The sequence below is a fragment of the Phascolarctos cinereus genome, unplaced genomic scaffold (assembly GCF_003287225.1).
Source record: "Phascolarctos cinereus isolate Bilbo 61053 unplaced genomic scaffold, phaCin_HiC Scaffold_7;HRSCAF=346, whole genome shotgun sequence".
Classification (NCBI taxonomy): domain Eukaryota; kingdom Metazoa; phylum Chordata; class Mammalia; order Diprotodontia; family Phascolarctidae; genus Phascolarctos; species Phascolarctos cinereus.
This window is the reverse complement of record NW_027556180.1, coordinates 36550573-36577315: the sequence shown is the minus strand read 5'-3', so window position 1 is coordinate 36577315 and position 26743 is coordinate 36550573. Positions and strand designations below refer to the sequence as shown.

Genomic DNA, 26743 nt, shown 5'->3' with positions numbered 1-26743 from the left:
GGATGGTTGATCGGAAAGGCATATCGGGCCGGGAGGAAGAAAAGCTCAGTTCAGTGTGGGCGCGCAGGCCACAGCGAAACTGGAGCAGGCCTCAGAGGAATGAATCACAGGCAACTGTGCCAGTTTCCAGACTCCTCAATCCACTAATTCCAAAGACAACTTAGAAGGTCAGTGGGAAAAGTCTGTTTTTTCAGTAAGAGAAGAGCTAGGTCAGAGCCAGTCCCAGAGCGCAGAGCACAGAGCGCAGCACCAGGGCAATGGCTGCGTCCTGAGCTTCCGGCCCACAGACTGAGGCGGAATCAAGTAGCTGATCAGAGGGGGACTGCAGGGATCTCTTTGCTGGTGCTGAGGAAGGAACCTCTTGCTTTGCCTGTGCTTGGATCTGAGTCACAGTTGTGGACTGGGGTCCTGGGGTGAGGAGGAGCGCTGGCATGGTGGAGCTTATAGTGGCTGTAGAGAGAAAACCCTCCTCACAGTTCCAAGAGAGAAAAGACTGCTTGTGGCCAGTCACTCAAAGACCAGAGCTCAGGTCAGGAAAAGAGTAAACACCTCGACCCTTATCATACCACCTTGGAAGAACTGAAAATTTACAGATCCCTACAAATACCTCTGAAAACAGTTATACAAACCCCTGAAGCTTGGGACAGTACATTCTCCACATTGGAAACAGACTTTTACCTTAACAAAGAGTTTAAAACTCAAGTAGTTGGTTGGGATCATGAGCAAACCTCACAAAAAGAGTCAGACTATATTATCTTACTTTGGTGACAAAGAAGATCAAAACATACAACCAGAAAGAAGACAACAAAGTCAAAGCTCCCACATCCAAAGCCTCCAAGAAAAATATGAATCCCTTCCAGGCCTTGGAAGAGCTCAAAAGGGATTTTGAGAAGCAAGTAAGGGAAGTAGAGGAAAAACTGGAAAGAGAAATGAAAGTGATACAAGAAAATCATGAAAAACAAGTCAACAGCTTGCTAAAGGAGACCCAAAAAAAATACCAAAGAAAATAACACCTTAAAAAATAGCCTAACCCAAATGGCAAAAGAGGTCCAAAAAGCCAATGAGGAGAAGAACGCCCTAAAAAGCAAAATTGGCCAAATGGAAAAGGAAGCCCAAAATATTACTGAAGAAAATACTTCCTTAAAAATTAGAATAGAACAATTGGAAGATAGTGACTTTATGAATAAAACCAAAAGAATGAAAAATTAGAAAACAATGTGAAATACGTCATTGGAAAAACAACTGACCTAGAAAATAGATCCAGGACAGAGAATTTAAAAATTACTGGACTATCTGAAAGCCATGATCACAAAAAGAGCCTCGACATCATCTTTCAAGAAATTATCAAGGAAAACTGCCCTGATATTTTAGAACCAGAGGGCAAAATAGAAATTGAAAGAATCCACAGATCTCCTCCTGAAAGAGATCCCCAAAGGAAAACTCCTAGGAATATTGTAGCCAAATTTCAGAGTTCCCAGGTCAAGGAGAAAATATTGCAAACAGCCAGAAAGAAACAATTAAAGTGTGGTGGAAACACAATCAGGATAACACAAGATTTAGCAGCTTCTACATTAAGGGACTGCAGGGCATGGAATATAATATTCCAGAGGACAAAGGAGATAGGATTACAACCAAGAATCACCTACCTCAGCAAAACTGAGTATAATCCTTCAGGGGAAAAAATGGTCATTCAGTGAAATAGAGGACTTTCAGGCATTCTTGATGAAAGACCAGAGCTGAATAGAAAATTTGACTTTCAAATACAAGACTCAAGTGGAACATGAAGAGGTAAACAGGAAAGAGAAATCATAAGAGACTTATTGAGAATGAACTGTTTACATTCCTGTATGGAAAGATGATATTTATAACTCATGAGATCTTTGTCAGTATTAGGGTAGTGGGAGGGGAAAATTATATGTATGTATAGATAGATAGATAGAGAGATAGATAGATAGATAGATAGATAGATAGATAGATAGATAGATAGATAGATAGATAGAGGGCACAGGGTGAGTTGAAGATGAAGGGGTGATATCTGGAGAATAAAATTAAGGGGTGAGAGAGGATTATACTAGGAGAAGGAGAAAGGGAGAGGTAGAATGGGGTACATTATCTCACACAAAACAGACAAGAAAAGGTTCTTACAGTGGAGGGGAAACAGGGGAAGGTGAGAGGAAATGAGGGAATCTTATTCTCATAGGATTTGGCTTAAGGAGGGAATAACATACACACTCAATTGGGTATGGAAATCTGTCTTACCCTACAGGAAAATAGGGGAGGAAGGGACAAGAGAGCAGGGGGATGATAGAGAGAAGGGCAGATTGGGAAAGGGGTAATCAGAAGGAAGTACTTCTGAGGAGGGACAGGGTCAAAAGAAAGAATAGAATAAATGGGGGGCAGGATAGGATTAAGGGAAATAGAGTTAGTTTTTCACAACATGTCTACTATGGAAGTGTTTTGCATAACTGCACATGTATGGCCTGTATTGACTTGCTTGCCTTTTCAATGAGGGTGGTGGGGTGGGAGGAAGGGAGAAAATTTGGAACCCAAAGTTTTAAAAGCACATGTTTAAAAAAAATGTTTCCACATGCAACCGGGAAATAAGAAATACAGGAAATGAGGTACAGAAATCTATCCTGCCCTACAGGAAAATAGAAGGGGAAGGGGATAAGAGAAGGGGGGGAGAGACAGAAGGGAGGGCAGACTAAGGGAAAGAGTATTCAGAATGCATGCCATCTTGGGGTGGGGGAGGGGCAAGATGGGGTGAAAATTTGGAATTCAAAATCTTGTGGAAGTAAATGTTGAAAACTAAAAATAAATAAATTTATATTTAAAAAAAAGATTTGAAAAATGCTTTATAAATATTATATCATTTTTTTCCTAACAACCACCTTGGGAGGAAGGTGATATTATTAGTGAAAGAAGAACATATATTTCCCCCAGTTAATGACATGTGATTTTATGCACAGCACACTGAACTAGGTGATCAGCATAGAGATCTTGGACAGGTGCTGCAAATGGATAAGGAGTGTGACCCAGAATAAATACTAGCAGATTTGTGCTGGTTGCATTTGGAAAACTGCAAAGAACTCTCTATTTTCCCAAACTAAGTGCCACAGAAACCTATCCTTTTTATTCTATATTTTCCTAGTGTGGCTAGATGACTATAACTCTTGTGAAATAGACCAACAAATCAGTATAATCAAAATTACATGAAAAGATTCATAGTAGGTATAAGAAGGTTGCAGCATGTTATCAAGAATGACTTGTATGATAGAAGTAGCATGAAATCTATCATAAAGGAATGTGTGATAGGTAAAGGAGGTGAGTACCAGTCACGCAGTAAGACAGAAAAATGCTGCCCTGGAATATTAAAAGAACCAAAGGAAGACATCCAGCAGATGAGGCATATCCACTATGGAAGTTTTACACAAATAGATGAATAAGAATTGTATGAAATAAGAAGGCATAGAACTGTTTTAAGCTACCCTGGTAGAAGGCACTTACGCTGATGACTTCATGGATACATTGCAACAGGATGTGTGTGTGTGTGTGTGTGTGTGTGTTTAGGAAGTTTTGCTGTTGTTGTTTTGGTTATATTGAGATATTTTTCTTCTAAAGTATTTATTTCAATGATTCAGTAAATAGGCTGCCTTGGAGAAAGAGTGTTTGTTGGTTTAATAGCCAAGAGATTCATACTCTCCTGGTTTTCCATTAAGTAACTAGGTACATCACTTAACATTTCTGAGGCTCTGTCTTCATAGCTATAAAATGGAGGATGGTTTGGAGTGGGTTATCTCTAAGTTTCTCCTTAATTCTAAGATACTATGACTCAAACTCTTTAATTAAAACCCATTTAATTAATTAAAACCCATTAAAATTTCAGAATGTGTAGTTCAGTCACTTAGAAATCTTCTGCCATTTTGTATCAAGAAGTTAGACTGAATCACATCTCCTACTTAGTGTTTGTTTTGATACACTTCACTAGTGAGCCCATTTTTTTCCTTCAAAAAATATGAATGAAGATCTCTTTCCTGAAAAATGGAACCTCATAAATATATCTCCTTAAATGTGAACACACAAATACTCCCTCCTTTCCTTCTTTTGCCCTGACTCCTCAAACTCCAAAGTAAAAGGGTGGGTATGGTGAAGGATCAGGCTTAAAAATGGGAGTGGGAGACAAGTAATCTTGGTCAGCATTGGAAGTGCAAGAATTCAGCTTGTTTTTGTTCCTCCCTTAAGTCCTGGTCACAGGTCTACTTTTGGTTTTCTATGTCAAAGTCAGCCCAAGGCCATTTTAAACTGAATAGGTCCATACTGAAGCCACCAACTCCCCAGAAGAGGAAAGGATTCCAGCCGTTCCACTAACACCAGCTATGCTCACCAATGTGCTACCATGCTACAGTTACATGCTTAAAGTTAAACAGTTCAACAAACAGCCATGCAGCTGGACTAGTCAAAGCCACTATAATGGTTCCAGAGAGTAAGCTAATAAGATGTCAGTCCTACCAGAGCTATAAATGTACACTTAGGATTAGGGAGTGAAGACATAATCTGGTTAAGCAAATAATGGTCATCAAAGCTAACAGTTGTTAAGAAAGGACTCAGGGACATTTTTTCAGGTTCATTTAGATCAATCAGGATCACAACTTTGGATTTAGAATTGTGAAGGCAAAAGTATAATATACATATTTATGAAGATAATGAACTCCCTCCTTAAGTTTTCTTAGATCTCTTTTGCTTTTTCTTTAATTTTTGTCTTTTATCTTTTGTCAGACTTGTTCAGGCATGCAGCATAAATCTCCTATTATGGAATAAGATATCTGAATATAGGGCTTATGTTATTTTTCCTTGCTACCGAGTACACACAGACCCTGGAATGACTTTCATAACCTCTGACAATGCTAAATTAGGTCCCTACAGGGCAGAGGGAGGCTGCTACATTCCCTCAAGGACTGCAGGGTTAAACCTGAGGGGCTGTTTTTGTAATGTTAAAATCCTTACCTGTGTGCTTCCCCCCTCCCATGGTTATATCAGCTAGTCAGCTAGACAGCTTTCAGTTAGGCGTATTTACTAACATGACATAGTAAGAAGGGTTAGTTGCAAAACATTATTCCACCCACTCCCAACTCCCAAAGTTTGTGGCCAACTCCCCAGGAGTACATATAGAGTCCAGCGGAAAGTGGTCATAAGCTTGGAGAATACAGGTATAGAAGAGGTAATTCTCAGGTCCTGAAAGTTCTAGTTCTGGAATCTCTATGGTATTTCCCTTAAGAATATAGTAGTTTTTCTGCTGGGCTTTTTGCATAGCCTTGAGTCATTTTCCTCACTGCATTTACTCTATAATTAACTCTTAGTGGAAGACACTAATGTTATGCATGGAAAAGACTGCTGCTATGACTCCAAGGTAGAAGTACAAATACTATGGATCCTTCAAATTCCATGAGGCTCTTCTTTCTGTTCAAGGGAGTGGAAAGGAGCCTACGCTAAGGCCCAAGACCGCTCCTCCCTCCCCCTCTCTCTCATATATTCCTTTTCAGTGGTTTGGCTGGAATGCTCTCCATTTCTATGTTTCCAGGCTCTCCACTCTAAAATTCCAACTGCCTTGATATTTTAATACAGACTCAGAGGGAATGACCAATTTGCTCATAAAGAGAATTCCTATCCCATCTAGGGAAGTATCCAGGCCATGCTGAAACCTTGTGACCGTGTTCCAACTGATAAATGAGTCAGTGCATAGTATAATTATCTAAGCTGACCTCTCACCCTTATGATTGTATGCCCAATGCCCAGCATAGTATTTACTAGGATAAATTACTTGGACAGACTGGCCATTGAGCTAGACTCTCAGTGCATATATATTAGAAAAACATAGCAGATGGACAACAAAGTGGGCCAAGAATGAAGCAGGAGGAGAAGAGCTGGTTGGATTGCCTTTGGGAAAGAAGGCAGAGTTTTTAATGATCCCAGCTTCTCCTTGAAACAAGGGCTTATTTTTCTTCAACCCAAATATTCTATGAGTGTGTCTTTGAGGCATGACACACTAAATCATGAGCCACCCAAAGGGCGATAGAGAGACTGACAAATATATATATATATATATACACACACACACACACACTCACATACACACACATATGTATGTATGTATGTATGCATGTATGTATATGTATGTATCTATGTATATGTGTATGTATGTATATGTGTGTGTATATATATGTGTATGTATGTATGTGTATGTATGTATATATGTATATATATATATATATATATATATATATGTATATAGTCAGAGAGTTATAAGGAGCAGAAAAGAAAGCAGGCAGTCATGTGGGAGTAACCAACAGAACACAGCTATGTTAGCAGCAGGAATAAGTGCTGAATACATACTTGTTGAATTGAATTGAAAATAAAAGTTACTACTTAGGAACCATTGGTATTAAGGCTCCTTGTCTCCCCAGCCAGTAAGAGACTTGGGGACCCTTTTATTGAAGACTTGTGACTAGAAGTATATTTTTAAAAATTACAACAACATAATCAAACATGATTTTAAAATATTAACACCCTTTTAAAATGGAAAAGGCCTATTCTACTACTTTACAAGTTGATTTTACCATTTTAATTTAATTTTATGAGTGAAATATAAAAATAAGTTATGCAACTATGTTTAGAGCACAAGACAGAATTGTCAGCTGTAAAAAACTGGATTTAGAAAAATAAAAAAAGAGAAAATAACAAAAATAATCCTGTAGATTCAATGAAACAGGAACAAATATAAAATTAAACAAAAGAAAGTTGAGAACACATAAAATAATTTTGAAATAAAATGGAAAAAATTGCTTTACTTTTTAACTATAATGTCTGGACAGCTTATTTTTGAGAGAAGGGCAGACAGATGGGAGGGCAATATAGTAGATCTGAGGCTATTTCAGGCTTCATAGAAACTGAGACGACAAAGGTAAGGACAATGAATTCTTGGTGCTAATGTTCTGGCAATAGCTTAGAACTTAGAGGCTGTGGAGGAAGGATGAAGGGTGCCAGGTAGAGAAAGTAGATGGATGGTCAACATAGGAACAATTTTGGAAACATGTACTATGCACATATTGCAAATAGTGAAACCATAACTGGCTTCTGCTTGCTTACCATTTCTTTTTAGATAACTATGGAGGCCCCAGAGGCCCTTGTTTTGTATTGTGAGGTAACACTTAGACATAACTTTGCCTGAGGTCCTACTGAGTAAAACAATAATAGGCAAAAATTCAAACCAATCTGTGCTATTTAGAAATTTTACAGACTATTAATTTGGAAGTAGAATTTAGTGGATCATGAAGATGGGGACAGTGAAAGACACTGCCCACAAAATCCTATCTTAAATGTATCCAGAATGCCAAATGCCAAAAGAAATCTACTTATAAGTCATGAAAATAAAGCAAATGTTTGGAAAGCTAGCTCATTAATTTATTTTTTCCCTCTAAATACATCACAATTTTCAAACCTATACTGCATTTCCCTAAAGTCAGGCTAATTTGGACTTATGATTGTTTCTTTAACTACAATAAATAAACTGAACTAATGTGATTTCAAAGAAGTTATAGTATTTAATATTTTTTCACCTTAAAAACTTGAGTATTTTTTAAAGCATAAAAAATGTTTATGCTTAAGTTCACATACTCAGAAGCATCATACAATATGCCCCAATGGAAATGCATTGTTATTATAATGATCATGTAAACAATCAAATAACTGCCATTAGATGGAGATTTTAACCGAACTATCAGCCATAATTTACAGTGGAGAAAACAACAACAAACAAATAGCAAATGATTGGTTATAACGAGTTTCACTTTTCTATAATGGGTAAAACGAAGGAAACTGTATTCATGAGATCCTGTGTAAGTGGGCAACCTGTTGGCCAATGACAATTCACTTACACCACAGCTGGGTAAACCATCATTTCCTCTCGAGGCCCATGGAGTTCTGCTGTCCGACATACCAATCAAAACACTGTAAATACAACGCAACTCAAGCAGCATGCCTCTTTAATGAATGCGTACAGTAATTATGGTGGCTGAATAAATGAGTTCAAACTAAATTTGTTAAGGTCTCAGAATGTTTGCCTTGCTCTTTGGTGGCATAATCCAAATATTTAAATCAGCTGCCTTCTATAAATTCTGTGTTTTATCCAGCATTGGGCTGCCTTCCCCTGATAGCAAGATTTAAAACAAATAGTATTTGCAAATTGTTAATGTATGCCGAAACAAAAACCCTCTTGAAAGAGTAATGAACTGGGGAGATCAGTTCAGTGCTTTAGAAGCAAATTAGCTTCAAAAGAAACAAAAAAAATAAACAAAGACAATCATGTAAACATAAGGGATGGATAAATCTGCCCAGTAGTAGCATAACTTCAAACGTGAGGCTTTCAGCAAGGTAGTGTATGAGTCTAAAGGAACATTTTAAATCAGTTTATTGGTGTCTTAATGGCCACTTCAATTGACTAATAGTGGAAGGGGCAGAAAGGAGGCCAAGTGGAATAAGAAAAGTGTGAGGAGAATTAGAAACTGTGGCGAGCAGGGGGGAAGAGGGCAACACACAAACCATTCACCCAGAAAACATCCCAGGTGCTACGGGATAAGTGTTGTTTCCTAGAAAGATATGCAAATTCTATGCGTTAGAGAAAGGAGAAAAAGAAAGGCAGCTTACAAACAATTTTACAAACAATAATGATAATAATAATAGTCAATAATTTTATAGCCCTTTATATACATTACCTCATTCCTACTCATAACAACTCTGTAAGACAGGTGCCATTATTATCCTTTTTTTACAGATAGGGCAGGAGCTTTCTAACCTGGATGAGTTTGCTCCTCCTTTGACAATCCTATCCCACCATTCCCAGGATCTCCATATTAATACTGAACTAAGTGGATTTAGAGGACATTTGATAGACTAAGCCCACTGTAGCTCAGAGCTCTTGAAATCAAGAGATCTCCCATCTTTATCCTCTCTCCTCTCTGTCACTAAGGATTAAAGGCATGAACCATCACGCCTGGAGATGGTTACATTCTTTTTTAGGTCATAAATTAAGTGAAAGGAATAGCAGAGAATAGTCTTGGAAGTAAGAGAACCTGAAATAAAATCTTACTTCTGACACTTATATTTTGGGTATGTTATATTATATCTCCAGAGCTCAGTTGCTATGTCTGTAAAATGATATCAGGTTAGATCAATTTTGAAGTCCCTTCCACCTCTAGATTAATGGTCATATAAAAGTTAATAACTACTACTCTACCATTTGTTTTTGCTGTTATTCAGCTATTCAGTCGTGTCTAACTCTTCATGACTCCATGGACCATATCATGCCAGGTTCCTCTATCCTCTACTCTCTCTCAAAGTCTGTCCATGATATTATATATCCCCTCTCATCCTCTACTGTTCCCCTTTCCTTTCTCTTCAATCTTTCACAACATCAGAGTCTTTTCCAATGAGTCTCGTCTTCTCATTATGTGGCCAAAGTATTAAAGTTTCAGCTTCAATATTTGAACTTCCAGTGAATAATCTAAATTAATTTCTTTCAGTACTGACTGATACAATCTCCTTGCTGTCCAAGGGACGCTATCATTCAGACAGCTAAATCAAATATCTTAGTGAATGGTCAGCTTAAAATATTACTAATAGTAATTAGCATCTATATAGTGCTTTAAGGATTATAAAACACTTTATTAACAACAACCTTGATTCAAAACAATTTTGTGAGGTCGATCAGCCAATCAGTCAACAAGTATTTATTAAGTCATTATGATGTGCCACTGTGCTAAAGGCTGAGGATACAAAGAGAGGCAAAAACAGCCTCTGCCCTCAAGGAGCTCACAATTTAATGGGAGGAAAAAGATGCAAATAACTGTATAAGCAAAAGGCATATAAATAAAATAACATAAAATTTATATAAAATATTGGCAAAAAGATAAAATATTCTCTTAGCAAAAATATGATAATATATTAAAAGACATTACACACTATGATCCAGTTTCATTTATATTATCTATTGCATTCAGTTGCTTCAATACAAGAACTGCAAACATAATAAACCATATTAATAATAATAAAAGTAATAAAAATCACAAAATTCCAACACTAATTTCTATTAAGAACATTAGAAAAGCATATGGGACAAATGTACCTTTCCTTAATATATTAAATAGTATCACAAAACAAGGACCAAAGTTATAGGTAATAGAAAAAGTACAATGGCCTCTTCAATAAGATCACAGGTAAGGCAAGCATGTCTAGTATCACAGCACTATTATTTAATAAAGTACTAGATATGCTAGAAGAAAATGTGAACTATCTCATAGGAAAATAACTGACCTGGAAAATAGATCAAGGAGAGATAATTTAAGAATTATTGGACTACCTGAAAGCCATGATTAGAGAAAGATCTCAGATACTGTATTTCAAGAAACTATCCCTGATATTTTAGATACAGAGAGTAAAAAAGAAATTGAAAGAATCCATGAATCATCTCCTGAAAGAGATCCTCAAATGAAATTTCCCAGGAATATCACAGCCAAATTCCAGAGTTCCCAGGTCAAAAAGAAAATACTTCAAGCAGAGAGAAAGAAACAATTCAAATACTGTGGAGGCATAGTCAAGGTTACACAACATTTAATGGCTATCATGTTAAAGGAGTGAAGGCTTGGAATATGATATTCTGGAAGGCAAAAGAGGTGGGATCATAACCAAGAATAACCAACCCATGAAAACTGAGTATAATCCTTCAAATGAAAAAAAAAAATGGATATTTAATGAAAGGACTTTCAAGCATTCCTGATGAAAAGAACAGAAATATAACTAAATATAAAATTTGACACTTGAACAGAAGACTCAAGAGAAGCATGAAAAGGTAAACATCAGAGAGTAATCATAATGTCCTCAATAAGGTTAAACTGTTTGCATCCTTATGTGGGAAAATGATATATGTAGTTCCTAAGAACTTCATCATTATTAAGAAAGCTAAAAGGAATTTACATAGACATAGGGCATGGATGTGAGTCAATTATGTTGGAATGATGTCCAAAATAATGTGAAAAAGAGGGATGCAGAGAGAGAAGGGGGAAGAGAGAGGTAGAATGAAGAAAATTTTCTCACAAAAAAGAGGTGTGCAAGTAAGGGTTTTTATAATGGAAAGGAAAATTGGTGGGGGGAGGACAATGCTTGAACCTCACTTTAACAGAATTGGTTCAAAGCAGAAAGAATATATGTACACTGTAAGTTGTGTATACAAATGTAACTTACCTAATCACAAAACAGGAGGGGAATGGGAAAAGAGAAAGGGTGATGATAAAAGGGAGTAGAGATTAAGGGAGGCAGTGGTTAGAAGTAAAATCAACTTTTGAGGAGGGACAGGATCAAAAAGGAGAGAAAGAGGAAGAAAAAAGAAGAAAATGGGATGGAGGGAAATATAGTGAATATGAATGCGACTGGGATGGATGAGCTCACTCATAAAACAGAAGCAGATAGCAGAATGGATTGAACCAGGATCCAACAATATGTTGTTTACAAGAGACACACCTGAAACAGAAAGACACAGAAACACACACAGACACACACACTGTTAAAATAAAAGGCGGGAGTAGAATCTAATATGCTTCATTTGAACTAAAGAAAGCCAAGGGCAGCAATCATGAACTCAGACAAAGAAAAAGCAAAAATAGACTTAATAAAAAATGAATAATCAGGGAAATTATATTTTTCTAAAGATACCATAGATAATGAAGTAATATCAAAAAATTGTACATCAAGTTTCTCTGATACAGGCCTAATATCTCAAATATATACTGAATATAGAACTAAATCAAATTTATAAAAATAAGAGCCATCCCCCAATTGATAAATGGTCAAAGAATATAAACAGGCAGTTTTCAGAAGAAGAAATCAAAGCTGTCTACAGTAATTTGAAAAAAAAATACTATAAATCATTGTTGATTAGAGAAAACAAAATTAAAACACCTCTGAGGCACCACCTCACACCTATAAGAAATGATAAGTGCTGGAGAGGAAAATAGTCACCTTAATGAACTGTTGTTGAAGTAGTGAACTGGTCCAATCATTCTGGAGAACAATTTGAAATATTCCCAAAGGAATATAAAACTGTGCATATCCTTTGATCCATCAATACTAAGTCTGTATCCCAAAGAAATCAAAGAAAAAAGGAAAGGGCCTATATGAACAAAAATATTTATAGCAGCTCTTTTTGTGGTGACAAAGAATTGGAAATTGAGAAGATGTTCATCAACTGGGGAATGAATGAGCAAGTTGTGACTTAGGATTGTGATGGAATACTATTATGCTATGAGAAATGATGAGGAGGTGGTTTCAGAAAAAAAAAAAGTGGCAATACCTATATGAACTGACGCGAAGTAAAAGGAGAAGGAAAGGGAGATCATCTCACAAAGGAACAGCAATGTTGTAATGATCATCGACTGTGGAAGACTTGGCTACTGTGACCAGGACAGTGATTCAAGACAGTTCCAAAGGACTCATGATGAAAAAAATATGATCCACCTCCAGAGAGAGAATTAATGAACTCTGAGTGCAAATTGAAGCATAATTTTCTCACTATTTTTTTCTTGTTTGTTTTTGAAATATGGCTAATATGCAAATATGTTTTGCATGATTTCACATATATAATTAATATCATATTTCTTGGCTTCTCGGTAGGTTTGTGAGGGTGTAGGAGGGAGAAAAAGAATGTGGAACTCAAAATTTATAAATAAATGAATGTTTAAAATAAATAAGCAAACAAATGATTTTCTTTTTTCTTTAAAAAAGAAAATAAACCCATAAGATTAGGATAGCCAAAAAAGGAAAATGGCAAATGTTGGAGAGGCTCAGGGAAAACTGGCACACTAATATGTTGTTGGTGAAGCTCTTAATTGATCTAGTGATTTTGGTAAGCAATTGAGAACTATGTCCCTAAAGTCACTGATCTTTCTATATTCTTTGACACAGCCGTACCACGTCTTACACCCTGAAAAACCAAAGAAAGTGAAAAAGAACCCATATGTGCAAAAATACTTATAGCAGCTCTTTTTACAATGACAAAGAACTAGAAACCAAGGGGATATCCATCAATTGGGAATTATGAAACAAATTATGGTCTATAAATACAATGGAATATTACTGGACTAAAGAAATGATAAAAGACAGTGCCTGAGAAACCTGGGAAGACTTGGATGAATTGTTGAAGAATGAAACAGACCCAGGAGAACAATTCAATCAGTAACAATATCAGTGTAAGGACAAATAACCTTGTAATATAAAAACAACTCTGCTCAAGGCAATGACTGACCAAGATTCCAGAAGAGTATTGATAAACCATGCTAACCACCCCCTGACTCAGGATGCAGAATAAGACATACATTTTCTAACCGGATCACCACCAGAATTCATTTTGGTTAGCTACAAACGTTTGTCATAAAGGTCTGTGTGCTTTGGGAGGAGGTAGTAGGAGTTAGAGAGGGTATAAGGCAGGCTTAACAAAGAGAAAAAAAATACACAAAAAAAAAGGAAAAGAAAATCACTGAAGCATTTAAATGCGTAGAAGTTAACAGAAGGAACACCAGAAACAATCACAGACAAGCAGGATAGTTTTAGGAGTTATTGCTGAAATTACTCTATTTTTGAAAATAAGTTGTATATAATAGCAATTTGTAGTTTCATATTCTTTTTGTCTTTCACGGTACATATGGAAATGCTCATTTATTTACTATTTGTTAAGTTCACGACAAAAACAATCAGGAAGGAAGGGAGGGAGGAAAGGAGGAAGAGAGGAAAGGAGGAAGATAGGGAGGGAGGGAAGGAAGGACAAAAGAAAGGAGGGAGGGAAGGAAGGAAGAGAAGGAAGGATAAAGGAAGGGGATAAAGAAAGGCAATATCTGCCTGCCTCCTCCTGCCACCATGGTAGTTTTAGGTCACTGGGCTTAGGTCACTTCCCTCCTTCCTTCCTTCCTCTTTACTTTTCCTTCCCTTCTTTCTTTCTTCCTTCCTTCCCTTCCTATCATCCTCCTTTCCTGTCTTCCTCCCCTCCTTCCTTCCTTCTTAATTTTGTTCTGAACTTAACAAATAGTAAATAAATGAGCATTTCCATATATAAAGTGAAAGAGAAAAAGAACATGAAACTACAAATTGCTGTTATATACAACTTTATTTTCAACATGGTCACATGAATTATACTTTGTTTAATGCTTATCTTCACCAGAGCACTACAGACACATGATAAATGCATACTGAATGACCACATAGAGTTGATTGTTTGAAGTACTTCTCAGTGAAATGATCAGCAAGTGCCCCTATCTGACCCAATGCTAAGTGGAAAAGTAATAGCTTTTATGAATAGATGTAGCTATCTGATTGAGCCTCATGTATTTTCTGATGTATAGCTTTGGTTTTTCAAAGTGAGGCAGGACACTGGAAGGCAACATCTACTGGGTGAAACAAGTCAACCGTGACGATGCAGAATAACTGAGTAGCTTTCGCAGATAATTCATTTCTAAACAATTTCTTCCCCTGCAGTGCTGATGAAAACTGGTGGGCTCTGATGGCAGAAGGATGTTTGCTAGCTTTCAGTGAGACCTGAGAGTTCCTCCTCCCTCCTTCCAGGTAGGTTTTTGCAGATGGGGATATGGAGGCTCGTTTGAAAAGTACTAATGTGATGGGACAGACTCCACAGATTAACACCTTGGGGTCCTGCTAAGGAAATGTCACTGTCTTTGTGTTCTTAAAAGTACTGTGAAAGTGCTTGTGGATCAACCAGAAGGTGAGATAACACATGGAGATCTTTGGGTTCAAGCAGAGCTAGATGATCACTTATTGGTCACATTACAGTGGGGATGCCTTTTGTGGTAAGAGTATAGACTACATGGCCACTGAAATCCATTCCAATTCTGTCTCTACACAGAATATTCCGAATAATTCTATGTTTATTATAACCATTGGTGACATTTATGTTTTTAAAGTTTATAAAATCTTAAGCTTGCATTATCTCATTGGAACATCACAGTAACCTTGTGAAGTATTTCCTCATGTGGAAACTGAGATTCAGAGAGGGTAGGTGAATTTTTCCTATGTTCACCCAGGTAATGAATGTCAGGATAGGATCTGAAACAAGATCACTCTCTGATGAGGCCAAGCACCATATTTTTGTATTTTTTTTTATAAATAATCATTTCTGAACTTCACATTTAGGGGAGGATGACCCAGTCTATTATATTCATTCTTCTCATGTAGCCCAGGCACCATTTTATACATAAAGTCTTTCTTGATCAACTCAACTGCCAGTGTTCTTCCTCCCAAATTACCTCACAGCTCGTGGACATAGGCCTCTATGTTATGTCTCTTCATGTCCTTTCTTGTTTTAGATGAAAGAATTTGGAGACAGTTATGACTTTGAGTGCTTTGAAGGTCTGGAGAGTGAGCCATAGGATCTAGAGGCTGGGGTTCATGCCAGTATTTGCCTAAAGCCAGCCGATGATGAGCAAGATTCAAAGGGACTGACTTGTCTACCTGAGCAATAGCTAAGTAGCAGATCCATAGAATCATTCACCCATCGGCCATGCTGTATGTGGAAGTGAACTTGGTGGGGTGAATTGAAGAAGAAACAGAGTTAAGTTTGAGCTCGTTTCCTCAGAGACCAATATGGTAAAGGAGAGACTGTGTCGCCCAGTAGTTGGGGGGTTTAGGGGAGGAGAGAATGTCTGTATTTTTGTTCTTACTATATCTCTTCAGTAAATATCCATTTGTAAAAGCTTATTGGTGTTAATCAGTAATGAAACAGAGGTCCCAATTAGTTAATAAAAAACACACTCTGAAGACAGGCTCAAAACAATAGCATTAGAAAAGACACGCCCCTAAACCCTTCAAGTTTACCCTAGATTATAACCTAGATGGGGAGATATAAACAGCTTTGCTCTGAGAGAAAGAGTCCAGACTAGCAGGGATGCGGTACCTGCAGCCCTGAGGCCACAGGTGGCCTTCTGGGTCCTTGGGCGCAGCCTTTCAACTGAGTCCAAGTTTTACAGAAGAAATCCTTTTTATTAAGGGGGTTTGTTCTGTGAAGTTTGGATTCCCTCAAAGGGCCACACTTAAGGACCTAGACAGCCATATGTGGCCTTGAGGCCACAGGTTTCCCATCCCTGAGAGGCTCACTACACAATAATATCTTTAATATTCACTACTAATAGAGAACTGGGCTATTCATCCTATTATGACAAAAACATTCCAAAGTAAAATAGTAACGTGAAATATACCAATGTTATTAGAAAGGGAGACGGTCAGTATCAAACTCTTAAAAGGCCATTTATACTAGGATTAACCTATTATTTCCTGGCTGTTAGCAAACCTGAACATAATATTAATAGTACTTGTAGAGGGATCAATTTTCTTTTTAACCAAGTAATACAGAAGTTCCATACATGCACACACAAATCAAGACCAATCCTAGACATCAACAACAAGGCTGTATCAGATTCTTCTTCCTCTGGGAATACATCTGGACTAGGCAAAGAGCTTCGGCCTTGCTTTGCAGAGACAATTTTACATATTCCTATAAAGTGTCATAAACCTTGGCATGAGATTATATAAAACCCATCCTAGATGCCCCCCCCCCCAAGTCTTGGCTGTAAGGTGGTCACAATTCTAGGTAAAGCACTATAAGCTAAGGGTTTGGCATAATTTAGTGAATTAATTGCTTATTCCATGGCAGACACTGTGCTAGGTAGGCAACTGAGGAATTAACAAAGAAATGAATGAAAGCACATTCTACTTATGTGTGGCAAGGTCACACCATGCACAAAAGCAAATACAATAAAGTTAATTGGGAGAAGAAGAGGAAGAACACCAACAGCTGATGGGATCAGGGAAGATTTCATGGTAAGACTGTATTTGATCTGGGCTTTCGAGGAAGGCAAGGATTAGGAGAGGTTGAGATGAGGAAGGATTGCATTCTAGACACGGGAGTTCTCTGGGAAGGCACCAAGGCAGCAGATGTAGCATTAAGTCGGTGTAGATAACAGATGTAGATAATAGTCCAGTTTGGCTGCATGGTGAGGTCTTGAAAGAGGAGTGGGATAAAATGACCTGGAAAGGTAATCACAGGTCAGACTCTAAGCCAAGATAAGTAATTTACATTTTATCCTAAAGAAAAATGGGAAACAAATGGATACAGCCATTTTTCAAAAATAATATTAAGTAGCTTACAAATTCTAAAACACAATTTATTATTCATTTAGTCAGCAATTTTAACCATATCCATCAATGTCTTTCGAAATGATCATAGTAGGAAATACTGTGATACCTTCAAATTAATTCTTTAAGCCCCAGATATACAAGGCACTTAAATCTTACTGTCCTCCACAACATAGTCTAAATCCTCAGCCTCTCTTCATGCTCACTCACATGCACGGTGAGAACAATTCCCTAAAAGAATGGCATTATTTTCCTAAAACTGGCCTTAACCTCAGGGGAAGCATCTTCAGCTGACTGCCTCCTTTGCCTCTAGGAAGGTAAATGAAAGTCTGTGAAATTGACACGGCCCACACAGCAGGAGAAATTAATTTACCAACTTGGAGACATTGGCATAATTTAGGGCATCCATATTGGGGTTTGGCGGGTCTTTAATGCAGACATTTATCCACTTCATCTTTTTAAATGTCTTTTTTTTATTATATCACACACACAAACGCTGATGAAAACTATTAAACTAGAAAATATTTTACAAAAGTCATAAAACATTGGTTTGTATTACATTTCAGGCAAGAATTATGGCTAATCAAAAGCCTGGCTCATTATTTGTTTCATCTTTAGTTTGGTTTCTATATTGTAGCTTTGGTGGATTTTCAAAAGGTCATTCCCTACTACACCTTCATCTTTGGGAGGATTGTGTCCCAGGGTCCCAAAACCCATAACTAGTTCCATTTTGGGAAAAATGATACCTCCTGTGAAATTATAATTTAAATGTTAATTGATAAACAACCTTAAACTCTTAAAAATAATATAAATAAAAATATGAATACCATTAAGACATATGTGAGATAGACTTCTCTAAGACAGGCATGAAATAAATAAATTAAAAGACAAAGTGAACAACTTTCATGAGAAATCATCAATTATACGATTTTAGATAGGTAACAGGTAACAGCCATTTTCCTCCTATTTTCTTCAACATTTTTTCTAGCAATGTTTTTGAAATGCCTTACAAGTAGGATTGGAATATTGAGTTGAAGGAAATTAGCTATTCACTCTCAGCACCAAATGTGCAATGAAAGCATTTTTTCCTCTATTTATGTAAAACAGACTCTGTGCCAGAGGAGAATTATGGGAATGGAGAAAAGGTGAACCTTGTGTCAAAATTTTTGCAATAAAACAGGATTTCTTACCTCTGCTACCAGTTGTTGAAGAGAAGGCGATGCTATGGGATGCAGGCTTGAGTTACCCTTTATAGGGTTATGAAGGCTGACATAAGCCACAACATTTTTCTGAAGCACTTTCTTGAAATCCTGTAACCAAAACAAGTGCCTATTTTTAACATAGACAATGAACACTGAATACAGTTTTTTTTTTCTGAAGTTTTTGGCTGGAGACCAAATATACTTTGGCTTGTATCCTTTCTCCTACTTAGGATCATAGGATCATTAGACATTGCACAGTCCAGTCCACATTTGGGGAAGCTTAGGCCCACACAGGTGACTTATCTTTCCCAAGGTTATACAAAATGTAACTGATAGAACAAGGATTCAGATGACAGGACCTTTGACTCCAAATTCAATGCTGCTTCCATTTATGTCTATTTTTGACCCATTTTCAAACACTGTCTACATAAATCCATTGAAGCAACCTTACTTACCTTTACTCTTCCTTACAACGAACAAAAGCTTTAATTGTATTACATGTCTGTTAATAGAGTAAAAATAGTCTGCAAAAAAGGGGAAAAAAACTAGTTCTAGGCAAAATAATGGAGGTTAATGACTAGGGCTCAGATGATTTGAGTTCTGGCATGATTTGAATTTGTTACCACCCAAGCTATGAGACCCTTGGCAAGTCATGTCCCTTCTCTATGTTCCAGTTCACTGAATGGGTGTTGCCTCAGTCAAAGTGAGAACTCCCTTATCTAGAAAATGAATGATTTTCAGATTCTATTACATTCTATGAAGTATGCTTCAACTTGTGCCTAAGAGAATACATCCTATAAAATATACTTTGACTTATGCTTAAGAGAAGCCATATTTCATAAGTAAATATTGTCAGAATGATAATGTACTTGAATTTTTTTTTTGCTAAAGAATTTTTTTTTATTTTTTTTTAATAATTTTTTTTTTCCATATGCTTTTGAGTTGAAAATTTTTTCTTCCTTTTTCTCCCCCCCACCCTCCCCAAGATGGCGCACAATCTGACACAGGCTTTACATTTACATACCCATTAAACATATTTTCACATTAGTGAAGTTGTAGTACTTGAATTTTTAATCCAAGAATTTAACTTCAAAATGGAAAGGCCTATTTCCTTCAATGATGTCATTAGTTTGATTATAATTGAGGTACAGATGTGATAGGTCCAAACCGCTTTAATGGTTCTAAAAATAAATTCTTTCCTTTGTAATAATGAGCCCTTCTTTGTGTGAAGTAGCTTTTCAGATAGAAGAAAAGGCAACTTAATCATTTAATCCTCCTTTCTCTCTCCATTACTCAAAATGCCTGATAATTCCTATTTTGTGATCTTAACATTCAATGAGGGCACCAATCAGATTTCCTATTCCAGTTATTGGAGGGTCCCCTTGCCTCTTAGTATGTGGTAGATACCACTGGAAATAGAGGTGGAAGGACAGATATGCAGAAGTATCTCTACTACGGGAAATGAAATCCTGAAGAAGGTATTTTCCTTAACTCTAATTTTCCACAAAAACACACCCTTAATTTTAAAGTCATCTCTATTAAACTGTACTGAAATTTTATGCTTCCCTCTCTTGTTTCTACAATAATCACTTTTTTCCCCCCCACAATACACTAATCAAAAGCACAATGAACTCTCACCTACCTTAAATAAGCAATTGACTTCTGGCCTTTGGAGTTTGGGATGAGCAAAGCTACCACTGGGGTCGAAATCTTTTAGACAACGTCAGGCCCTGATCATGCTTCACCTACATGTGTTATTGCAGTAGCATCCTAATTGATCTTTCCCATCTCTCTTCTTTCTAATCTACCCTTTACACTGTTGCCAAAACTAAATTCAGAAGGCATTTATTAAGCACCTACTGTTTTTGAAGCCTCTTGCTAGGAGCTGAGCCAAGAGCAATGGCCTTGTCACATAGCATGATGAAGGTAACATACCTCCCTGAGAAAGGAAGATAAACTTATCAGGGATTTATCAGTTACATTTGCTAATGAGGAAGAAAGAAAGTAATTCTAGTGAAGATATTGTGTAATGAGATTTCTACTCTAGAACTTAGGCATAAATTTAGGCAACATCCTGATATCTGAATTACTCTAAATCTTGCCTTCAAGTTTATTGACCATTCGTACCTAATCTGCTTAATTATAGCTTTGAGCTTCAAAGGGTTTCGGTGTAAGTAGAATTAAATAGTAGAATATGACAGATCAACACAGTTCTATGGCCTCCTCTGCTGCAGAGATGATGGATGATCAGACAAAGTAAACTAGGCTGGGGAGGTGGAGCGCAGAATAGAAAAAAAAAGGTCTATCCCCAGCACAAAGTGCTTTTGACATAGGAATTTAATAGGGAACAGAAAAAAGAAAATAGATAGCTTTCTAAATCACTATAACTTGGTTATTCTGATAAATGCTAGCTGGAACTATAAACATACTATGAGATAATTCTCTAAGATCACAAATGTATACTGGAGTGTACTATGCATTTAATAGGACCAATAGATAAATAGAAACATGATTGATACTACATTTATTAGCATTCCAATATTTAACTAATTCTTGAACATTTATTCACTGTGTGACTCTGAGCATGTCACTTCATCTTGTTGGCCTCAGTTTCCTCATCTGTGAAAGTTGCTGGACAAGGAAATGGCAAACACTCTAGTATCTTTGACAAGAAAACCTCAAATAGGTTCAAAACAAGTCATACACAGCTCAACAACCAACAGACAACATTTAGCTATCTATTAGATTTAAAATCAGAAGGGGCTTTAGCAGTCATGTAAGTCCAACCTTTTCATTTTCATTTTTCATTGTTTTTTTCTTTTTGGCTAGGCAATGGGGTTAAGTGACTTGCCCAGGGTCACACAGCTAGAAGATGTTATGGTTCTGAGGCCAGATTTGAACTCAGGTATTCCTGACTCCGGGGCTGGTGCTCTATCCACTGCACCACATAGCTGTCCCAAACCTTTTCATGTTACAAGTGAGGAAACTGGGGACATAATAGGGGGTTGTGGCCAGAACACTGGCTTGACAGGTGGATTCTCTGGGTTCTAAGCCTGGTTCTGCTCATAATATGCCACAGTACTTTGATCAAGTTGCTGTCTTTCTGAGCTTCAATTCCTTCATTCTATTCTACCACAATTTATTAAGGGGGCAAGGCACCCATGATACAGCAAATAAAGGACCAGCCATATTGACACAAAGGCCCGGGTTAAATCCTGCCTCTTATACACTAGCCAGTAACTTTGGTCAGATCTCTCTACCTCTCAGTGCCCTCAAGTAACTGTCTCAGACTATAAGTGGCAGAATAGGTAGATAGATGGTCCTCTTCCCCACGAGTTTCCTACGCCAGTAAAAAAACAAATTTAGTCCAAAAAAGAAGGGCCAGGTACTAGGTATATGAAAATGAAAAATGATGTATCTCCTGTGCTCAAGGAGGCCTTTTCTACAAGGAAGATTTATGGGAGAGGGTGGCACCTCATCAGTCCTTTAGGAAATAGAAGGATTTTAAACAGGTGAAGATTTGGAAGGAATGCATTCGAGGTATGGAAAAAAGATATATAAATTCATGGTGGTTGTGGGGGAAGGACAAGAATGAGAAATAGTGTTTGGAGAGATCTTAGAGTATGTGAAAGGCAGTATGGCATACAGAGCTGATTTCAGAGTGAGAAAGACCCTCCTTCAAGCCCTATTTCTGGAACATACTGGCCGTGTGACCCTTGACTGTCAGGCGACTTTCTAAAATCATATGGGGCTGCTCTTCATTGGTTGAGTTTCCTCATCCAGCAGGTCCCAAATGAAATAAGAAGCCCTGGATTATCCCCAGCCTTAAATTTCACGAAGAATAATAAGGTAATTTTAGGTTTGTTAATGGAGAAACTTTAATGGCGGGCAGAGTGAATATTTTGCCCCATAAACAGCAGAGAGGTGCTGAATATTCTTTAGTAAGGAAGCGTCATGGTCAGCTGTAAAAAAGCAGATTTTCATCAGCATGGGAAGTGCATACTGGAGGTGATGCAGTAGGTAGACCCTACTCTGTGCCAGACACTGTGCTCGGTGCTTTACATATCATCTCATCTGATGTTCGCAACAGCCCTGGGAGGTAGGTGCTATTATGATCCCCACTTTACAATGGAGAAAAGTGAGGCAGACAGAGGTTACAGGACTTGTCCAGGATCACTTTGGAATGAGCCTGGGCCCTGTCAGAGCTTCATGTCACAGTATAATCTCTGTCACTTGGTGGGGACATGTCAGGCCTCTACTAACCGATAATACATCGCCTCCAGTTGGACCAGATAATTGCAAAGATCCTTCCCAGTTTAAATTAAACACATACACACACACACACACACACACACACACACACACACAAGTATAACTCTTTCTGGACCCACAATCTCAATAGCCAGAAGTTTGAATAGAAATTCTCACAACAGACTGAGATGAAAAATTCTGGAAAATAGGTCTTATGATAAGAAAAAAAACCCCATTAGAAAAAGGTTGTTCTTTCTCCATTGTTATAACCCTTTTCAATTGCAACAGAAAGTTCCAAAGAAAACCATGCCACAAAAATGCTTGCTTGACTTTTCACATCTTCAAAGAACAAGATTAAGGAGCAGAAGTTAGAGAAGTTGGCTCTTTTTAACTGACATTTTCTATCTTAAGTACAAGTTTATGAATTTAACACACTTTATCTTTTTTTCTTCTATAATATTCAGCTGAATTAATTCTTTCAATGTGGAACAACCATCAATCCTTTATTTACATAATGACTATATTCAAATGACCAAGATAGGACTAGATGAATTTCCATAACCAGAATATTCTTTATTAACTTTGAGATACTACTTTTCTCTAAATCGAAATGACATGCTGACCAAAGGCACTGTTTAAATACATCCATTGTGTCATTCTGTAGGCAATGCTCATGAGCTACTGTAGACAAGAAGAAATTCACCTGGTGGCTAACCCTTGGGCCTTTCCAAACATCCAGGTTTATTTTCAATTGATGAATCTATCATCCAGCTTCAGGCTTGTACTTAAAAAGCCTCTTTACCTTGGTAATCAATCAATCAAAAAATCATTCAACAAACATTAATTATTCATCTTCTGTGAGCCCTTCACTATGGAAAACACTGGGGATAGAAAGACAAAAGTCTTTGACCTCAAGTAACCTACATTCTAACTTGACAAAGTTTGAGCTGTCTTGACTGAGACAATGGGGCAGGGGCTTGTCAAGACTTTAGGGGCAGGGGAATTAGTGGAAGGATTGCAGTATCATAGACCTAGAACTAGATAGGACCTCAACAGCTGAAGAGTTTAACATTTATAATCCTTTTACAGATAGGGAAACTGAGGCCTGTAAAAGCTAAGTGATTTATGCCCAAGGTCACACACAGAGCATATGTATTTGAACCTAGGTCAAAGAATGTCCATATTGACAAAATCATTGATCTTTTTAATGTAAAAGAAAACAGTTTTTTTTCCTGATTTCTATGAATTTTCTTCTTTAAAAGCTGTGAGTGTTAAAAGCTATAAACAAAACAAAAAAGAATTCTGATCTAGACTGGATTCAGTCTGATTAGAATTTTTAAAAATAAAACTTGTTTTGCTAGTACATGTGTCTTTTAGAAGATTTACAATTATCTCAAAAATGTTCCATACTTGGAACAACAAATACGAAGAATTCAGAGAAATGTGGGAAGGCTTATACAAAGTGGTCCAAAGTGAAGAAAGACCAAGCAAACAACACACAATAAAAATAATAACAGAAATGAAGACACTTGGCATTTTTAATATAAAAAATGCTCAGGCAATAAGCTCAGGGCAAATACAACAGATGATATTAGTAGCAAAGCATTAAAATTGAAGAACAAAGCATCAACTACAAAAGTGGAAAGTCATATGTTCTGTCAGTCACAAACACTCCTTGAAGAAGTTGTGATTAACTGCTTTTATGTAAATATCTTTTGCTGGCAGGGAAGGTTGGTTGGATTTTCATAGAATCACAGACAGAGATGGAAGGGCTCATCTGGTCCAAACCTCTCATTTTGCAGATTGGGAAACTGAGGCCCAGAGTGATTAAGCAACTAGCACACTGGTAGTGAATGCCAGAGGCAGGATTTTTATTGGGAAATGCCTAGTTAAAACAAAATGTATTAATAGTTTTGTTTGTAACCAAGAGGTTGTAGAGCAGCAAGCAAAAAGAATAAGAAAAAAAAGTACATTTCAGCATTAAGTCTGTTAACTTTGGGATCTTTAAATTTAAGGATCAAGTGAACTTATTATGATATCTACTATTTTCATTTTACAAATGAGGAACTTGAACTAGCTCAAAGTCATACAGATTAGGTAGTGGTGGAATCAGGATTTGAACCCAGGTCCTAAGGCTCAACATCCTATATTCTAACATATCATACTGCCTCCTACTATTCAAATTTTGTTAAAAATGCCAGAGTAGACACAGAACATGAAACACACCAAGAGAGGTTTTGACTTCTGGAACAACAGAATGCTAGAGTTAAAAGGGACAACAGAGTCACACTTTTCAGTTTAAAGACAAATACAACGACACCCAGCTCAGGTACATGAGTGTTTTGAGGTAATGAAGCAAGTTCACAGCAAAATTGCAACCGTGACTTGGGTATCACAAATCCTGGAAAGTATCTGGAAATTTTTCAGGGAATGTAAAGGTATGTCTATCTTGAGACACCTAAGAGGCATCAATGTCTTTGAATTCAACATGATTATTTTATATTATTCACGTTAGCCTAAGAAATTACACGGTGCACTCTCTCTAGATTCCCTTTTTACCTCTGCCCACTCGTAGGAGCCAACGTTGCCAAATGTCGTTCCTCCCCATGAGCAAAGGACGATCGTCCGATCAGGTCGCCAGCCTCTTTTCACTTTTAACATCAAGGCCTGGATAAACGCTGTAATGATGGCAGTTCCACTGGCCCATTCTTGTCCATTGTAACCATAAAGGCTCTGATGGTGGCTACCCACAATGATATACCGGTCTGGGGAAGAAACATTTTTCCAATTAAACCTCAAAAATAAATTCATTGGCAGTTTAGACTCTATCGAACAGAACAGCAATAACTGAATCGATGTTTACCCCTCTTATTTTTGTCCGTTCTCCTGGTCTGCATCGGTCAGCATATATACAGCTGCAGGTAGGATAGCTCAGTGATATAGCCAGGATTAGGCGATAACACACTGTCCTTTGAAACATTCATTAATCAAACACACACAAACATGCGGCAGCGAAAATCTTTGTGTAACGTTTTGTGGAAGTGTCATGGGAGGTGGTCTACGAACAGCTTCTGTGTGTTCATAAAATATTAATTAACTGTTGCCTGATGGGTCATCTTTTTATGGAGATCTGGAAACATGGTCAGTGTAATAAAAAATATCAAATAAAAATGGATTGTCTTATAAATTCCTTTCTCCCCTCAGGGTTAATTGGTTTTTGTAATGTGGCTTCACTATGTTTCTCCTCTTTTTGTTAAATGGGGAAAAGTGGACATTCAACTGAGGAATTTTAAAACCATTGTTTTTGTTGTTTCATAACAGAATATACTTAGCATGTACTAGAGAGGGTATACGTAGGGTGGGATTTCAAATCCCACCTTTATCTGACAGTGGACAAGTCATCTGATCCCTAACTGATGACTGATAGACAAGTTGTAATATGCCATGGGGGCAGGGCAGTTCCAAAAAGTAACATACTTTTGATATCTTGAGTTCATTTCAACCAACTTTCCAAAATTTATTTGGCGCATTTCTATCTAACTAATTTGACAGGTATTCATAGGTCATGATTATACTGTTTACTTACATTGCTGACCACAGTCCTAGATTTAGAAGGTGCAAATAAAACCAGTGTGGCTGGCTGACTTTTGCTGTTATTGATTACTATTGATTCTAAGTCTAGTGCAATATTTATTTGACCAAGTGACCCTGAACTACCCCATGAGAAAGAACCTACTCAGAGGTTCATATGCTCTTCTGCTAATTCATAACATCATAGATCGAAAGCTAGAAAAGATTTCAGAAGCTGTCTAGTTTATTCTGTTATCCTACGGATGAAGAAACTGAGGTCCACAGAGGTGAACTCACTCACCCAGGATCATCCAGTTAGTAAGTGGAAGAGCTGAGATTTAAACCGAGGAAATATGACAGCTCTAGTTATCTTACCATTATGCAAGGGGTTCTTAAACTGAGGTCTGTGAACTTCTATTTTTAATATTCTGATTACTACTTCAATACATTTGCATTCCTGCCTTACTTATATCCCTTTG

The 26743-nt window shown here is 37.3% G+C and overlaps 1 protein-coding gene across 4 annotated transcripts in view; it reads right to left on the bottom strand.

Annotated features, from left to right (window-relative positions):
• Positions 1-26743, bottom strand: part of NAALADL2 (N-acetylated alpha-linked acidic dipeptidase like 2) — a 1446698-nt gene that overhangs the window by 325961 nt on the left and 1093994 nt on the right. For all 4 annotated transcript variants that reach the window (XM_020980535.2, XM_078147179.1, XM_020980532.2 and 1 more), the window contains 2 exons: positions 25254-25459; positions 18432-18551 (listed from right to left, as the gene is read on the bottom strand). In XM_020980535.2, coding sequence (XP_020836194.1) covers positions 18432-18551; positions 25254-25459 — 326 coding nt within the window. The remainder of the gene's footprint in view (positions 1-18431; positions 18552-25253; positions 25460-26743) is intronic.